Here is an 18,483-nt window from a genome sequence, read left to right on the forward strand (position 1 = left end):
TGAGGGATAAGCTTCTTATCTCTCAAATCCTATACCCAAAAGGGGGTGGTATAAGGAGGTGGGACAAGCTCCTGCGATTTTAATAAGATGGAAAAGTCCATATTATCTCTCAAATTAATGTTATATAGTTTAAATAAGGTTAAAATAATAAAATATATTATTTTATCTCATCCCTATCGCACATACCAAATATTGAATAATAATTCTCGACTATCATATTTTTATCATTATCCCAACCATTTATCATTATCTCTATCTCAACCTTTATCCATATCTCTATCCCAATAGAATACCAAACGTCCTGTTACAGTACAAACATGCGGGTTTGTGAAAATAGAAGGATAAGAGGCAAAAGGAACCAAGGAATAAAAACTCTAAAGTAAAACATTACATCAGTTCAGTTTTTTCAGTTTTGGATCGAACTAAATCGAACCGAACCAAAAATCGAAATAGTTGTTGAAAAACAAAAACCAAACCAAACTGAATTACAATTTGATTCAGTTTGGTTCGGTTTTTTCAATCTGGTGTTTCGGTTTTTTATTTTTGGTTCGGTTTTACTCACCCCTACCAAAAGGATGTGAAAAAAGAGAAATCAGTGCAGTTTTAATATGTATTTCAATTATGTTAAATTAAAATAATAGGATAAACACAATTTAATATTAACTTAATCTATAGTATAATAAATCTATTTTTTTAACTTAATCTATGTCATTTATAACATAATATCCCTTTTCTAATTCAATTCAATACATATCACAATAAATTAATTCTCTAAGTCAAATTTAATTTCTAACATAAGAATTCTAAAACAGCTAGTTACTTTTATTAATATAATGTTAAATGATCAAATTATTAATTCTAAATTTATAGACATAATATATCAAATGTTCAATCAATTCAACACTATTTCTTTTTCAATTTTATTGTAAATAAACATTATAATTTATATAAAAAGTCAACGATTATATCAAATTAGGGGTTTAAAATTTGATGGACTCCATTAATATTATATTATAGTTTTCAATATAGAATAGAATTTATGTAACATAATCATATAATAAGAAATTATAATATGGTTCTGGTGCATTGGATCTTACTGATAAAAATGTGATAACTGTATGTTTTTTTTTCACCATTCATTTTTCAATAAAATGATATGCTTATTTTTTTCATTGGTATAGTCAATTACACCCAGTGCATTCTTAGGAAAACAAAAAATCGGAATCCAAAACGCAAAAACTGAATTTTCTCTTTGGATTACACGAATGTGAGAAACGAAGTTATATGCAATTTCCTTCCTTCAACATGGATTGAGAGGATCTCAATCTCTTATATTCACCATATCTCGCCCATCACTGTTAGTAAATCATAGTCAGGAAAGAAAGTTAAATAAACACTAAACTTGATGAAGTTAAATGTGAAAACAACAATAACAATCAAGCAAATATCTAGAACAAAATTGCCCTTCTCCGCAACTCTCAGAAAATAAAAAATAAAATGAAAAAAATAAGCAAACGATAATAACTGAAAAAAAGAGAGAAAAAAAGATTGGGCTAATATCATTCTCAATTCATAAAAAAATTCATGAACTTCAAATCACTATCGATAAAATAACAAGAGCTAACTACTTCACATGATGTCCATATTGATCATAGACTTCGACATTTCATTCTTCCCGATTTGCTTTTCAATTATCTTCAATACATCTCATCTGGTTTTATAATTCCATCTTATAATTTTGATACCAGGTTTTATAATTTTACCCTTAACGTCTCAAATAGTGCAATTTTACTCAAAACATTAATAGTCAAGAGCAATTTTACTCTAATATTAACAAATTGAGTCAATTTCAGACATTATTATAAAATACAAATATTGTATTCCTTATTTTGTACTAACTGCATAACAGTTGGTTCTAAAAAAATTCATATTTTTTATAATTTAATAACTGGATTACTATATACAACCCCATTTTCCCACCTCCACCTCCGAAAAAAGACGTTACCGCTCTTTAGCCCAAAATTGAAATCCCTAAACTCTCTCAAACTCTCCCAAAGGTATTTTTTCCCGAAATCAAAGATTACACGGTTCATGGCGAGCAATCCGTTATCACCGGGAAGAGACAAGAATGACCAAGCCGCTAAAGTGAATTTATTTTTCCGATTCAACACTCTCTAATTTCTGTTTAAATTTTTGAAAAAATTCGGAATTTAGCAGTTTGCGCCCCACCACATGGTGGGGCGTGTGAACATCACGCCCGACCACATTACTAAATTTAGATATCGAGAGCAATATTGAATCACTCCTAACAAGAACTCTACTCAATTCTCTTCCAAATTAGAAGTTTCAAGATAATTAACAGCATTTAATTCTCTGTCATGTGCTACCAAGCTCTAATACTTATATGCTATTTTTTTATTATTTTATATCCACCAGTAACTCCAGCTCTCCATGGACTAATTCAGATAGGTATTTTTTGGTTCGGATGATTCTAAGAATGCAGATATCTAGAACTGCTTGATAAGAGCAAACTGGTTATTATTTCAAATTCATTGGAGTCCAGGTAAAACCTTTATGGTCACAAGAATGGTTTTTATGACAACTGAGATTGCAAATATTAGTGTAAAACTCTACCATCAATTGAAAAGAAGGAAAAAATAATTCTATTCACTTTCTAAAATCTTATAAAATAAGAAGTATGTTGTTAATTTGAGTACCCTCAGTGCTTGTCCATGTTATTTTGTTAATGGTATTGTGTAAGAAAATATAGAAAAAAAAAAAAATATGCCATCATTTACCTAGTGTTGGGGTCAAACTTACAAACATAAAATTGTGATAGACCAAAAAACAATGAACATGTCAAATTTTAGGTAGCTGCCACTCAATGCTTTCACAACCAGCAAGAAGCTCCTTAATGAGATGCATTTGCTCTTCTAATATGATGAAAAGTAGACAACAGCTTCTAAATCTAACAATACACCACAACATGAGGCAATTGATGTGGATAGCTAAACATTCAACCTAACAAGAGAAATATTTATATAGAACGAGATTTATTTGCAAAGAAAATAATGAAAAGAAATTCTTTTTAATATGAGAGGTTGTTTGGGAAAATGCAAAAGATGTTCCATTTTTAAAAATCACATCCACAGGCTAGCAAATTCTCACATCATTATTCAAACAACTTTTAACATGTACATGCATCGAAATGTAAACATGTTCAACTAATATACGAAAACTTGAAAACCAAAAGTAGATCTAATCGGAATATTGGATCCCAAAAGGAGATTGTATCCTAAAAAATATGCATCAATGCGTGTAAGATAAGGTATAATTTATTCAAAAAAAAAATGCAAACATATAATTATACATCCAATTAATTGTAGCTAAAATTAACAAACCAAAAACTTACGGATTCATGAATCTCCTCTTTAACAATATAAAACGAATCTTAATAATAAAGGCATTCTTCTTAACAGTAAAAATTAGGTTCCATATATGCAGAAAACAAGCATCAATAATAAAAAAAAACATCAACCATGTTAAATTTCTGGCTCAGAGACATACGTGAATAGAAAACAGATCACAAGGCATAAACCTAAGTGCCCTATCAACTCGTTTCACAACTCCGGTATGAATTGAGTTTAGATGATGGAACTTAAAAAAGCGAGTAAACCATGGATAACAAAATATCATTGTTCAGAATTCAACAATCTTTCACAAGACACATAAAAATATCCAAGAGAAAAGCTTCATTGGTTTTCGATTAACTAATTCAATAAACAAATGAAAAATTAACTAATATCGGAAATTTGACCATCGACATAGTTTCCATTGCCCAACAATGGTGAAGATAATTGCATGTTTAATGAAATTTTTTTCCACTAAGGATCCAAGACCTGAAAAACAATGGAGGATTTTAAATAAGTGGTATCTAATGTATAATACTGAAATTCATTACACATTGTGTGTAATTGTCAGATGAATTTGAGAATCGAGGAAAAAGCAACATGCAATCAGTGAACTCCAATTCAGAAGCATATATATGGCTCCAATCAACTATGAACAGATTTCTGAATTCCATATATATTCAGAAGAAAAACGTATGAAAAGATGGAATTCGATATGAAAGGATTACGAAATTGAAGACCAACTATGAACAAATTTCTGAATTCCATATACTCAAAAGAAAAATGCAGGAAAAAATGGAATTTCATTGCTGCTTACCGTTTAATTTTTCCAAATTAGGAAGTTATTTAGTTTTTTATTGTTTTATTTATTTAAAAATAAGAAAATATTAACCCCTTTTATAAGGGATATTCAGGTTAAAAGTGGTTTTAAGTTAATCTTCATTTGACATAATTGCAATTTCTTTTATAAGTATGGAAACTTGTAATAAACTACCCCTTTCTTGACATCTATGTAACTATCCCTAGTAACAAACTATTTCCACCTCATGCCCCAATCCAATTCCCTTGGCCCATGTGCATTTTAATAAATTCAAGGCCCAAAAGCATGGAATCCCTGTTTTTTAGAAAACAACAGCAAACAACACCAACAGTATATAAAACAAACAGACCCTTAATTAAGATGTGTTCAGGGCAATACCTGAGCTGTGTATGCAGAGGTTTGTGCGAGAAACTTAACAAACTCTTCCTTCTTTCTCTCAAAATTGAATCTTGCAAAATTCAACAGCATTTGCTCTCGCTTTAAATCCTCTGTCAACTTCTCCTTTTCCCATGTCTTCTGTTTCAGCTGATTCTCAGTTTCCATGCAGCTATCAGGTGGATTTGTTGACATGGAAGGTTTTGGAAATCTTACATCCACATCAGTCCTACGGAACCAAAAAAATCCAGAAAGAAGAGATACCAAATGAGAAATACACACACAACACACATGTAACTCTAAACATAGGGTATGCCAAAATATGTTATTTACTAGCCAGATGCATCGCATGAAACATATGATGGCAAAATTGAATCGGCCATTCTAGACCAAAGTATCACGAAAGGAGATACTGTGAAACAATGTAATTCACCATTAGATCCGATTGGAAGACAATTTCATGTCAATAATGAAAGCAAAACACTTACCGATTCCCAATGGAAAAGAAACCATTAGGCTTAATCATCCCTCCATCCAGTGAAATTGCTCCATCACTTATAAGTGGAAGAGCAAGTAGCATCTCCTCCCTACTTTTGTAAACTTGCAGGCGAGAAAAGAGGCTGTAAAATAGAGTCTCTCTGAGGCCATAGACATCGGATACATACAACAAATTCATGTAATCCACATGGATCATGTTAACAGCGAAACCAATAAATCCAGGTGGGCACTCGCCATTAGGCAATTTTGGCTTTAGAAGATCAAGCCTTCTTTGAGGGTCATCATCCACAAATTCACCACAGTAAGGTCTACAAGGGAAAAAAAGTCGTAATTCAAGAGCTGAATTCCAAACTGCAATAAAGAAAAGAAAGAGATACATGCCTTAAATTTTCAAGACAAATGACAAGAAATCGACGATCCAGAGACCGTCCGATAGAAGTACCAAAGCCTCGAATTCCAGAATCGCTATTTATATGACCTTCCTTGTCATAAGTTTCAAGAGCTTTAACACCTTCATAGGTCTTGCAAACAATTCCTAGCATTGTCTCTACTCCTAAGTACTCCGAAAAAAGCCTGCAATTAAGAAAGAATTAAGTAAAAACAGATTGAAAACAGTGCAGATAACTAACAACAACTGCATTATCATGGAGCTCTTTAAAACAAAATCAGCGTGGCAGTAAGTACGGAGGCATTTCACTGATTGAAAATAATAAGAGCTCTTGGAATTGTGGAGCACATAAATTAACTGACTACATTGAACCAGGAACAGTATGCTATATCAGCAAGGAAACTAATCATAAGACTTATTTCATAGAAGAGGAAGAATCTACATGTTAGATAGATAATAAATATCAATAGCAGATAACTTGCAACTTCAAACTAACCTGCTAAGATTATCATCATCCACCTTGCCCAGAGTAGCAACAATACCAACCACGTCCTTAGCGAATGCGAGTTGAGGTGCATAAGTACCATAACGCGTTGTCAGCTGACACAGAATGCCTGCAGCAGAAGTTTCATGCTGCAGAATCTGCTTTACTGTTTCTGCCTCACTCTGATTGGAGGAATGGCTTTCACTTTCACCACTAGGAGGCCTTGCAGAGTGATAATTACCAAGAATAACTGAAAGGAAACTTGTCAGTAGCAAAAAAATGTAAATGGAAAAAGAGATATTATGCATCACAAATGATTATATAGATAAAATGTCCAAACAAATTCTAGCATCTAAAAGTAAATCCTTCCAATTCATAAACACTGACTGGAAGTTGAGATAAAAAAAACTGCTGACGCTACAAGTTCTGAGCTTTGGATTGAGTTGCGGGTCCTTGACAATGAAATCAAGAAGTAAATCTTCTTTTCTTTTTCGACCTAGCTTACCTATAATGAGAATTAATTTCCTGACCTCGGAATTTGTTTTTCAATTAATGCTCACTTTATTAATGATAAACACTTCCCTGTTATAACTTATAAGAGTACAAAAGGCAGACTTGAACTAGGACTCCTGCTGATATTATAATTCAAACTTCCTAAATAAAAATTCTGAAAATAAACTCATACTCCTATTAGAATTAGAACTTCCTAAATAACTGCTAACCGATTGAACTAAAAGCTCGAGCTGATAGTTAAAGGTCCATTTCATATTAATAGCTGACAATAACAATTAAGGCTTTGTTGTTGTTGTTGTTGTTGTATTGAAGGAGACAGTGTATACGAATGACAGATCTAAACATTGCCACCACAGTACTTAAAGCACCTGGAGAACCAAGAATTGATGGCCAACAACTAAAAACAGCTGACTCAGTCGAATTTGTTAGGTAGTTACCATGCTTAAATTAAAAACCATTACACTAGTCTACACAACATAAATTTGTTCCCAGATGTGCTTGTATCCAAGTGAACTGTACATGCAAATACTTCTTAGCTGAGTAATCTTCAAGAAGAACTAATCCTCTAGAAGAGGCACAAAAAATAAAATTTAGCATACCTTGCAGATCAAGTATTGAGTCTTCTAATTTGTTTCGTTGACTTTTCAAAATTTTCAAGTTATCCTCATGCTGCTTGATTTTGATTCCTGCTGCGTGTAGATCATCTTGAAGTTTCTGCAAAGGTTAAATGATTTAACAATCAGTTCTTTGACCTACTTTACATAGTAAATAAGCTCCAGTAACTTAAAGGACGTCTTAAAAACAAACAAATTGCAATGTGAAATTTCGGCATTTTTTTTACAAATGTCAACTCCATAAAAATAAAATATAAATAAAAAGAAGAATTGCTTTTGATCTACACCGACATAACAACAAAATGTAAAGAAGCTATGCAAACTGAAAACCTTAGAATTGTATATGATGGATTGGGCTTGCATTGAACCACCATTTTGCATTTCATCACTTGGGACAATACTAGCTTCTTCTTTCATCAGAGCTGACAAATCCTGCGGAAACACTCTATGTAAGAATTACAGCTGAAACAAAAGGATCGACTTAGCATTTGCAACTATGAAGATATCATCTCAAAGAGCAACAAGACACTATGTTCCTTACACAAATAGGCAAAGCAAGGCACATTCGTATGCATCACATTGCACCTCAAGAAACGATAAAAAACCGACAAACAAAAACCATATTTACAAATAAAGGAAATAGTCATAGTGATCTTCTGAAATCTAAAGATGATAAAAGTCTATAACATATGAAGCCTCAGACATAATTTCTTTATGGTCTCACTGCATATAGTGAACAACTTAAAAGCCTTCATTAGCAATTTTACTCAAATTTTTTACTGTCGTTTATTTGGTGTTCATTTTTTTCGTTAGCTTGTGCTGTTACTGCATTGAAGTTGTTCTGCTTCATTTTGCTTGGTTAGGATTGGTTTCATTATGTTGAGTCCAATTGTGCTTTTTCCTGTGCTTAATCAAAGCATGTCTTTTTGCAGCATTGAGTGAAGGAAATAGGAAAGGCCTATTAATCTGTTGACTGTTGGAATTATGTCTCTTTAGCGCGATCTCTATTCTTCGATCTTCTGAGAATAGCTTTGCAGAATTACACATGTTGAATGGATAGAAAAAAGAGATTGAATAAAGAAAAGAGTGTTAAAAAAAATAATGAATAAAATTACCCCCTTTGACTGATACTATGAAATTTTTTTTTTTTTTTTTAAGCTAGAGAATGGACTTTGTTTGCTGACGGAATGAACCTCGAAACACACGTTTTGAAACACAAGACTGTTTGAAAATTACCAAAACCACAACATTTATTTTTGTATTTTGCTCTTTTTTATTCATCAGCACACTGGTAAAATTGCTGTAGCAGTGGTGTATTTACAGATGTTATTGCTAACTGCAACTTCATAGATCATCATAGTTGTGAAAGACGGCCGCCTGGGTCGCCTGAGGCGAGAGACGACCCAAGCATTCCTTCCACCGCCTTCTACACTGGAAGGCAGGCGTTATGCAGAAGGCAACCGCCTGACCGCCGCAGGCGACGCGCAGTTGCCTTCTGCACTTCAGGCGGTATGTTACAGTTAAGACAACAGAAACTTCACGATTGAAAGAATAAAAAAAAGCAAAAGAAGCCACAACAGCACAGATCGAGACAGAAGGCCAGCGACCACCCACCACCGATTACAGGTACTGCCTGTGACCCTTGCTTAGCGGGGAAGCGTAGTGCACCGGGCCGCCCTTTTTACTCTTTTCCTTTCTTCTATTTTTATTTTCTTCATCTTCATCCTACTGTCATGCTACCCAAATTTCTACTCTTTATTATGACTTGTGCAAGTGTTATGCTGCCCAAATTTTGTGATTTCTGTTATTGTTACGAAGTTATGGAAGTTTATGAAAGTATGTGAAGTGAAAGTGTGAAAGTTTATGCTAATGCTACTATTATGAAAGTGTGAAATTTTATGCAAGTTTATGCTACTGTTATGAAAGTTTATGAAAGCGTGTGAAGTGAAAATGTGTGAAAGTGTCTGAAACTGTATGAAAGTTTGTGAAAGTGTATAAAATAGTAGCTTACAATTGTCTAATTTTCCAAATTTTGCAGGCTTTTGGACATGAGTATTAGTAATTTTAATACATCAAAAGCGACAAGGATCCTTGCTGGAAGTACGAGCAAGAGGTAAAGGCAGGGAATTCAAATGATCTCAGAAGTTAAACTAGTCAACTTCGGTTATGATTTTACTTTTTGTAGTTTGCTAATTTGTTTGTCACCACTACCTCGCCTCGAGGCGATATTTTTCTAAAGCCACTTTAGATATTTAATAAAGGAATAGTTTCATAATTCATACTAAAAAAACACTATTGTGGCTAATTTCCATATGAATTCATAACAGCTATGTATGAATTACAGATTTTACAAGATCACAGGACTTTCATCGACCTCTCAGCTTACAAGAGATACAATCAGTATAATCAAGACCAAGTAAAATGCCTGAACCAAACGCAGAATCAATAGAAGATAATCTCAAGAACTTCTGGAAAAATCAGATTCACAATCAAGGAGAAAATACAGCAACGATGACTTTTAGCAAGGGTTTCTCCCATCAAAGCTAGTAGAATCAACGCTAAGTACAGGTTTAACAAACAAGAAAAAGACAAATCAACAACAAATTTTGGTAGCAATAAAAACAGAGTGCCCTAACAGATGCCATAGAGTACAAACTATATGTCCATGTCTAGATCAATATAAAGAGAATATTAGCTTACCTGCACCAGAGATGAAACTGGCAGTGGAGTCGCGATTTGGGGGAAAGAGGACTCAAGAGTTAATTTGGAGGAATTGAGTGAGAGAAAGAGAGGGCTGAACTCTGAAGTGAAGGGGAGGCCAAGGTCCAAGCCGTCTGATCTTAGATGGGTCTTGATCAATTTGGCATTCCGAATTAGGTTAGGAAAACTAAAACTAGACAAGGCAAAATTTAGGGGGTGAAATTTTATGGCAATGAATTTACAAATATAAAAAAAATCATTAATACTTATTATATATATATAATTTTATGAGATAAGGTGCAAAAATACCCCTAACGTTCACGGTCAAGAGCAATTTTGCCCCTAACGTCTAAAATGGTACAATTTTACCCTTAACATTGGTAGACAATAGCAATTTTACCCCTAACATTGGTAAGTTGGGTCAATTTCAGACATTATTATAAAACACATATATTTTGTTCCATATTCTGCAACAATTGCATATTATTTCGTTTTAAAAAAAATATTTCATATTTTCTGTGGTTTAATAATAAAATTGGAAGATTAATATTTATAAACTCGGCGAAATATTTTGATTTTTTTTGTTCAACTCGTACAATAGACAATATATTTTTTATTTTTCTTTTAATTGGTAAAATTGTTCTTATCTGTCAACTTTAGAGGTAAAATTGCTTTTGACTGTAAACGTTAGGAGTATTTTTGCACCTTAATTTTGGAGAGCAGATCCCCATAGAGTGGGAGGACATTCTTCGTTCCATCCTCATTTATATTTCGGAGATAAAAAGTTTCTCCATCCCCACCTTGTGAGGAATTTTTTTCGGGAATTTTTCCGTTCCCATTGGGATGGACCCTAAAGGGAATGTGGAATCTCTTCCCCATTTATAGCCTTATGTATTTGGTGTTGGACATTCTATAACCGGTTAAAACGTGTGGAAAGCATTTTAACATAGAAAACATCACGATCTAGCATGTAATTAAAGCAAGTTTAAAAAGCATAGTGTTATTCATGACTTGAATTTGATCAATTGAATATTTGATTTGAGTTATAAAGGTTGAAATGTGAACCCTCTCTACTATCATACACGGCCGAATGAGTTGTGTGCTAGCACCTTGAAATCCCTCTACGGAATTCGGTTACCTTGCTCTATTGTGCAGGAAGACGGCTAAGATTTTCTCTTAAAGAGAAAATCATGAATTCTAAAAAATATAATAAAAGATGTCATCATTTTCCTTTTTATATTTAGGGTTTTAATTAATTTTAAATTAATCGTATCCTAATTAATTAAAATAATAACTATGGAATCAAATCCAATTTAATCCATATTAATATTTTAATTTCCATAATAAAATATCCCAATCCTTAATTAGGGGAGTTTTGGAATTAATTATCTTATTTCCTCTTTTTTTAATTATCTTATTTCCTTATTTGAATTAAATAAAGTATTTATCTTTTCCTTAATTGAAAAATTAATCCTTAATTTCTTTAATAAATATAATATCTATTTCTTTATAGATATTATCTTTTATCTTATGAGTTTAAGATATTACTATTTCATTGTTTGAAAGAATAATGTCTAATAAGATTTTCTAAAAAAAATGTCTAATAAGATTATAATATATAATATTATAATATTATATATATATATATACATATATAGTTTTATCTAATTTATATTTCAGTAATTTTTATCCGATAATTCTCGTTTTATTGTTTACTAGGGTTGGGCTGAATTAAATTTCAATTCACAAGTCATGTCTTACTGACCTATATTTACTTAAATGTATGTGTATAACTATTATAGACATTCTAAGCTATCCTGAATGTGCATTCCAACCAGACTCTCGTAGTATGCGATCCTATAGACCTACTTGATACTAGTATGGGCTTGAAAGATGTTTTCGGTCTGCAAGTCATTATGCTCTCCAAATCAGATAGAAATCTCATATAAGAAAATTGAGAACCTAATTTCAATAGATCTTTTACTCTTTTGATATCATGTCCTAACATGAGGCACGTAACTGTCGCCATCGTCTAGTGCTTGGAAATTTCTTGATCCGTTAGTGAACTCATAAGTTCAAATATGGACTTTAAGACCACAATACCCGATAAAGGAGACCCAGGCCCTGAACCTTTAGCTCCCAAAGGCTCACCACAATATCCGCAGTAGGTAAGCTCAAATCGACCGCAGTCAAATCAAGGTCCAAGAACCACTCGTATCGCTCTTGATCACTCATGATACATGCAAAAGCAAACTATTAATCTTAAGCCAGAAGTAGCAGGGGAAGAAGACAATGGCTCACATAACAAAATATGAAAAAGGGAGAAAGGAGAACAATACTAAGAAATATGGAAAAGGTCATACTCCATTGCACAGGGCTATATCTCTTCAAGTTCATCGGCACTAGTTCAAGTAGCCTTACCCTTTCCACAAGGAACCCTCGCTTTCATTGAACAACGCCACATTCAAGCTTTCGATTTATAGCAACTTCCACCCCTTCCATAACAAGTTCAACTCTGCAATGAATTTTTGGACCAATTCGGTCACGATACTAGTGGCAGGTCCCGACCTCCCCCAAGAGCCCACAATCCAATATAAATGCACATGTCCGACTCTATCGACCATCGCCTAGGATGGAGACCAGTAACGTTAACAGGTCGGAAAAGGGAATGGGGAGTCTTTACGCACTATAAAAAACTTATATCTCCATTCCGACACACTCCCTATGTCATTATGAAGGAAACCCTCGGTCGCCCTTTGCGTCTTCCAACAAACGTAATAGGACTTTGGAACATGTGAGGGATATCAAAACTTCCTAAAGGTGGTTGCACTCATCCTATTCCCACTCCACCATAGAAGGCGACTAACTGCGCCTAGGCGGTAAGTGTAAGATGTGAAGGGGCTAGTTGCAGTCCTTGGAGGACTTCACTATTGAAGGGAAACATGGGAACTAGTAGGCCTTGATGAAGGTGCTCCTCATATATCACACAAGCATTGGGAGGCATGGGGTCGCTGGTGCACACCTCAAAGCCAGAGGCCTCCAAACAATACGCTCCACCAACTAGATAAGTTATGGCAATTAGGGTCATATCCTTAAGAGTGAGCCTACTCGTCACCTCCTCCTGAAATCTAAAGATGATAAAAGTCTATAACATATGAAGCCTCAGACATAATTTCTTTATGGTCTCACTGCATATAGTGAACAACTTAAAAGCCTTCATTAGCAATTTTACTCAAATTTTTTACTGTCGTTTATTTGGTGTTCATTTTTTTCAGTTAGCTTGTGCTGTTACTGCATTGAAGTTGTTCTGCTTCATTTTGCTTGGTTAGGATTGGTTTCATTATGTTGAGTCCAATTGTGCTTTTTCCTGTGCTTAATCAAAGCATGTCTTTTTGCAGCATTGAGTTGAAGGAAATAGGAAAGGCCTATTAATCTGTTGACTGTTGGAATTATGTCTCTTTAGTTGACGAAATTCCCAAATTCATAGAAGGGAAAAGGGAAACAACAGAACATCAGAATGTAGTGTTTCACAAAGATGGCCAATTATCTTGTACCATGTCAGAATTGCTACCAGAGCATCATTAACACCCACAAAAGGCTCTATGCTATAACTTATCTAAATCAGGGTCCCAAATATGTCTATCTCCATACCCTTGACTCTTTTCAAAATCCAAACCAAGAAACAATTTCATCAACAGCGACACCTGATTCTTTCCTAGTGGAAAAAATTATGTTCAATTTAAGACAAGGTAACGTAAAGTCCTTGCACAATTATCTTCTTCACTTAAACCCATCAATTGTAGTTGACGTTTTACATTTGTGTAGTGATAATTTGCAACTCAGTCAAAGATTTATAGATCATGTTATATCGAATAGTAAGAGTACCAAACATACATCAATGTCATTGAGTGCAATGATTTATAATTTGGTACGTTGTAGAAGGTCATCTGATGCGCAAGCCTTGATTTCTTAGGATGATAAGGAGAAGTGGAGCTTCAAGGGTTGAGATTGTTGAGTCTTTGATATCAGTGAGTAGTAGTTGCGGGTTGAATAATTTAGTGTTTGATTTGCTAATTAGGTCTTATTACCAAGCCAAAAAGGTAAAGGAAGGGAATGAAGCATTTAGGATCTTGAGAAGTAAAGGAATTTTTGTGTCTATAAATGCTTGTAATAGTCTTTTAGGTGGACTGGTGAAAATGGGTTGGGTTGATTTGGCATGGGAAGTGTATAGGGAAATTGTTGGAAGTGGTATGGAATTGAATGTCTATACATTAAATATTATGGTTAATGCATTGTGCAAAGATCACAAGATTGATGATGTCAATAAGCTGTTATTGGATATGGAGAAAAAAGGAATTTTTGCAGATGTTGTGACATATAACACGCTTATCAATGCATATTGCCGTGAAGGGCTTCTAGATGAAGCTTTTAAGGTTATTAATTCAATGTTGCATATGGGATTGAAACCGTGTCTATTTACATATAATGCTATAACGAATGGCTTATGTAAAAGGGGAAAATATGCTAGAGCAAAGGAGGTTTTGCATTAAATGTTGAATATTGGATTGAACCCTGATACTACCACTTACAATACGTTGCTTGTTGAAAGTTGTAGGAAAGACAATTTTTTGGAAGCTAAAGAAATTTTTGGTGATATGCTGCATCAAAACATTGTTCCTAATCTTGTTAGCTTCAGTTCAATTATTGGGGTGTTCGCAAAAACTGGACATCTTGATCAAGCACTGTTGTACTTTAGAGAAATGAAGAAATCTGGCTTTGTTCCAGATCATGTGATTTATACTATCCTTATAGATGGCTATTGTAGGCAAGGCATGATGTTAGAGGCTTTGAAAATGCGGGATGAAATGCTACAGCAAGGTTGTATTTTGGATGTGGTTGCATATAATGCAATATTAAACGGGTTGTGCAAAGAGAAGATGCTCGCTGATGCGAATGCACTGTTTGAAGAGATGGTTGAAAGAGGCATATTTCCTGATTTTTACACATATACAATGCTCATTTACGGGTATTGCAAGGAGGGAATATGGAAAAAGCTTTAAGTCTATTTGGGACCATGACTCAGGTAAATATCAAGCCAGACATTGTGACATACAACACTTTAATTGATGGGTTTTGCAAGGCAAGCGACATGGAAAAGGCTTATGAGTTATGGACTGATATGATTTCTAGAAAGATTTTTCCCAATCTCATTTCATATGCCATATTGATAAATGGTTTCTGTAATCTGGGTGATGTCTCAGAGGCTTTCAAATTGTGGGATGAAATGTTCATGAAAGGCATCCGGCCTGCTCTTATTACTTGTAATACCATTATAAAGGGCTATTGTAGATCAGGTGATGCATCGAAGGCAAATGAATTCATGGGAAAGATGATTTCTAAAGGAGTTGTTCCTGATAGTATCACATATAATACCCTCGTTAATGGATTTGTAAGAGAAGAAAATATGGACCAGGCATTTATTCTGACCAAGAAGATGGAAAAAGAAGGGATATCACCTGATGTCATTACGTATAATGTAATTCTGCATGGATTCTGTCGGCAAGGTAGAATGTCAGAGGCAGAATTGATCTTACGGAAAATGATAGAGAAAGGGGTAGACCCTGATAGATCCACCTTCACAGCTTTGATAAATGGCCATGTCTCCCAGGAAAATTTGAAGGAAGCGTTTCGATTTCATGATGAAATGCTGGAAAGGGGTTTTGTCCCAGATGATCAATTTTAATTTAGCTACGACTGGTGCTTTCCCTTGTTGTTAAACGCATCTAAACAACGCCTTGTCGGCAGTTATATATCATGGATTTTGCAGATTACCTATCCTGATTGCTCTGCTACTGCAGAAGTTGTGATTGGTATACATCCGTTTCACTTTGTACGAGGTATGCTATTCTACTGTTGCATGTGTGTGTGTGTTTATGGTACAATATGTTTATTATTATTATTATTATATATATATATTAATTAATGCTTCACTTGTTTATGCATTATTTGAAGGTATACTTAAAACCTGCCAAAAGGAAAGCTTGATTCCATTATTATGTGAAGTTCCTTGTTTATTCGCTGACCATATTGAAGGTAGGGTTGCTTCTTTCCTTGATAACGCTTTCTTTTTCAATTAAGAGTAAGAAGAATTTAGATGCCCCATTCATGGTGTTTTATGCTCATCCATCCTCTCAGCCAAATGGTGTTAATATTAGGCATGCTGAGTTATTGAACATGTATAAGAGATAGACTTCTGACTGTTTTTTCTACAACTACATGCTTATTTTGACCTGTTTTAAGCATTTTAGGCAGCCAGTTTGCATTTGGCTACACTTTTTGCACTTACATAAAAAAGGGCGGCCCGGTCGCATTACGCGTCCCCGCTGAGCGAGGGTCCGGGGAGGGGTCCCACCACAAGGGTGTATTGGGGGCAAGCCTTCCCTTGCCAATTTAATTGGCAAGAGGCCGCTCCTAAGACTCGAACCCGTGACCTCTGGTCACACGACAACAACGTTTTACCGTTGCACTTACATAATCTATCATTTTCTGCTTCTTCTTACTGGTATGGTAATCATTGCTTCCTGAAACTGAATTCCTATATATATAAATTGCTTTGGAAGCCGCTAGACATTGTCAATTGCATCATGATTCAGTTCCCATAAATTTTATGGTAGAACAAGTCAAGACCATCTTGTTTAATCGAAAGATGTTCATAGTCTTTAGCTGTTGAGTGGTGGATTGTTAAATCTATTATATTTTGAAAGAGTTATTAGTGAAAGTGTGTAATATGTAATTCTATTAAGGTGCACTGAGATTTTCTACCGTTGGCCGGGACCAGTGCTGGCCCTGTCCACTCAAATAATGTCACATCAGCAGTCGGACTGACGTGGCATCATCTGAGTGGACAGGACCAGTACTGGTCCCGTCCCATTGTAGAAATTTTCAAGGTGAACCATCTTGAAATTTTCAGCTCCCTTCTAAAAGGTCAGTCTATTGGCCAACCTTAGAACAAAGTTGGAACAGTCAAACACAGTTGATTGAGTGCTTGTATTAGTTCTCTATGACAAGGATAAAGTGTGGATGATGGTGTATTTGCTAAAACTACTGACTTTATTATGGAAAAAAGCCATATATAAAAATTATCCAAAAACTACTAGTACAATCTTGTGTTTTTGGATAATCTAGCCCATTGACTAACAAATCTTTCAGGCATATATTCCAATCTCCGTTAATTGGCTCGACAAAAATGAAGATGATTGCATCTAATGTAGATGATGATGCGCCAATTAACAAAGAGTAAGATATATACCTGACATAATTGTTATCAGGTCAGGATCCATATTATCTAAAATTACTAGTAAGGAATTTCCAGTCTGCAAGTTGAATTTTGGTATTTAAGAATTTTTGCTCATTTTTTCTTCAGGTTTGAGATCGAATGGAGAATGCTTAGAAGAATTCTGGATAAACGGTCAGTTGGTTGTTCAACTTCTCGCACGATGAAGTTAGTCCACAACTTAACTTCTAAGTCAAATTGAACCAAAAGTGACACATGTGACGCTTCAAATTAGTCCAATAATGTTAAGTTGAAGGACCAAATTGATACTCAAAGATCATTTTGGAGCAAATTTATTCGCGAGCTAAGATGAAGGTCAGATTAGAATTTTTATCCACAGAATACAAAGGATCCAATTGTGCTTTCTCAATGCACTGTCTTCTTTTACTGTTCTGTTTTGTGAAGTATAGTTAAAGTGGTTCAGCAATTTGACGTTTATTATGTGTTTATTCCATGATGATTTCAGCCGTTAGGCATCGGCTGATATTTCTGTTTCAACATCTGGACTGTAATTATGGGGTTTATTTCGATGTTCATAAGAAAAGGAAAAATCACTAATTTAGACTTCTGAAATTGATTTGTAATTATGGCCTATGAAATGGTTGATCCGCCCTGTGGCTTCTCTAAGAACAGGATGTGGAACTGGATTCGGAAGTGGTCTAGTTCTTAACGCATTGAAATTTCTTTGGTTGGTGCACAAAGGAAAGCTACTAACTAATGTCGAGAAGTTCTGATGGCGCTTAACTACTGATAGTCTTTGTGCCATGTGCGGGATCTACGAAGAATTGATTGTCATATACTCCGAGATTGCACGTTAGCTCATGGATCTTGGTTTCAGCTTATGGTTTCATTTTAATCCTAACAGTGATCGGGAGGATTAGAGTTTAATGTTTGGGACTACTTGCTGGTTTCTAAGGTCTAATACAGATCAATGAAATTTTTCTCACAAAGGCTAAGCATAATGGGGAGATTGTCACTAATATTCGAGCTTACATCCATTCCATTGCTCTAGTCAAAACCCTGAATGCTACTTTTGGTTGCAGACATTCACTGCAAAGAGCAGACAAGTTAATTGGCTCGATGACACCCCATCGAGGTTGGTTATAATCAACACAGATGGTTCTAAATTTTCGGGTTGGTTCTGGAGGAATCATTAGGGATTGAGAGGGAACTCGGGTTGCTGGTTTCACAAGAACATTGGCGTCCATTCAGTTGTTAAGGCCAATGTTTGGGCTTTATTCAATGGTTTGTGGCTAGCTTGGCGTAGGCGTACAAGCCATAAGAAGGTGACTCTTGAGATCAATAGTCGGTCTGCTTTAGTTCTTATGAAAACTTCATGACTATCCTT

At 34.7% G+C, this 18,483-nt stretch overlaps 1 protein-coding gene and 1 pseudogene across 12 annotated transcripts in view; one reads left to right on the forward strand and one right to left on the reverse strand.

Annotated features, from left to right (window-relative positions):
* Positions 1–1,139: 1,139 nt before the first annotated feature.
* Positions 1,140–18,483, reverse strand: part of LOC136232980 (protein DEFECTIVE IN MERISTEM SILENCING 3-like) — a 29,234-nt gene continuing 11,890 nt past the window's right edge. For 10 of the 12 annotated variants that reach the window (XM_066022477.1, XM_066022474.1, XM_066022479.1 and 7 more), the window contains 8 exons: positions 9,803–9,952; positions 7,433–7,534; positions 7,088–7,202; positions 5,988–6,225; positions 5,485–5,676; positions 5,094–5,411; positions 4,609–4,834; positions 3,653–3,899 (listed from right to left, as the gene is read on the reverse strand). In XM_066022477.1, the coding sequence (XP_065878549.1) occupies positions 3,885–3,899; positions 4,609–4,834; positions 5,094–5,411; positions 5,485–5,676; positions 5,988–6,225; positions 7,088–7,202; positions 7,433–7,534; positions 9,803–9,952 (1,356 nt within the window). In that variant the 3' untranslated portion in view covers positions 3,653–3,884. Of the gene's footprint in view, positions 1,356–3,652; positions 3,900–4,608; positions 4,835–5,093; positions 5,412–5,484; positions 5,677–5,987; positions 6,226–7,087; positions 7,203–7,432; positions 7,535–9,802; positions 9,953–18,483 lie in introns of those variants that run through there. The other 2 variants (XM_066022481.1, XM_066022482.1) reach the window with 2 other exon arrangements.
* On the forward strand, positions 13,137–17,015 carry LOC136233905 (pentatricopeptide repeat-containing protein At5g01110-like; annotated as a pseudogene).

Source organism: Euphorbia lathyris, chromosome 6 (genome assembly GCF_963576675.1).
Source record: "Euphorbia lathyris chromosome 6, ddEupLath1.1, whole genome shotgun sequence".
In the NCBI taxonomy this organism is placed as follows: Eukaryota; Viridiplantae; Streptophyta; class Magnoliopsida; order Malpighiales; family Euphorbiaceae; genus Euphorbia; species Euphorbia lathyris.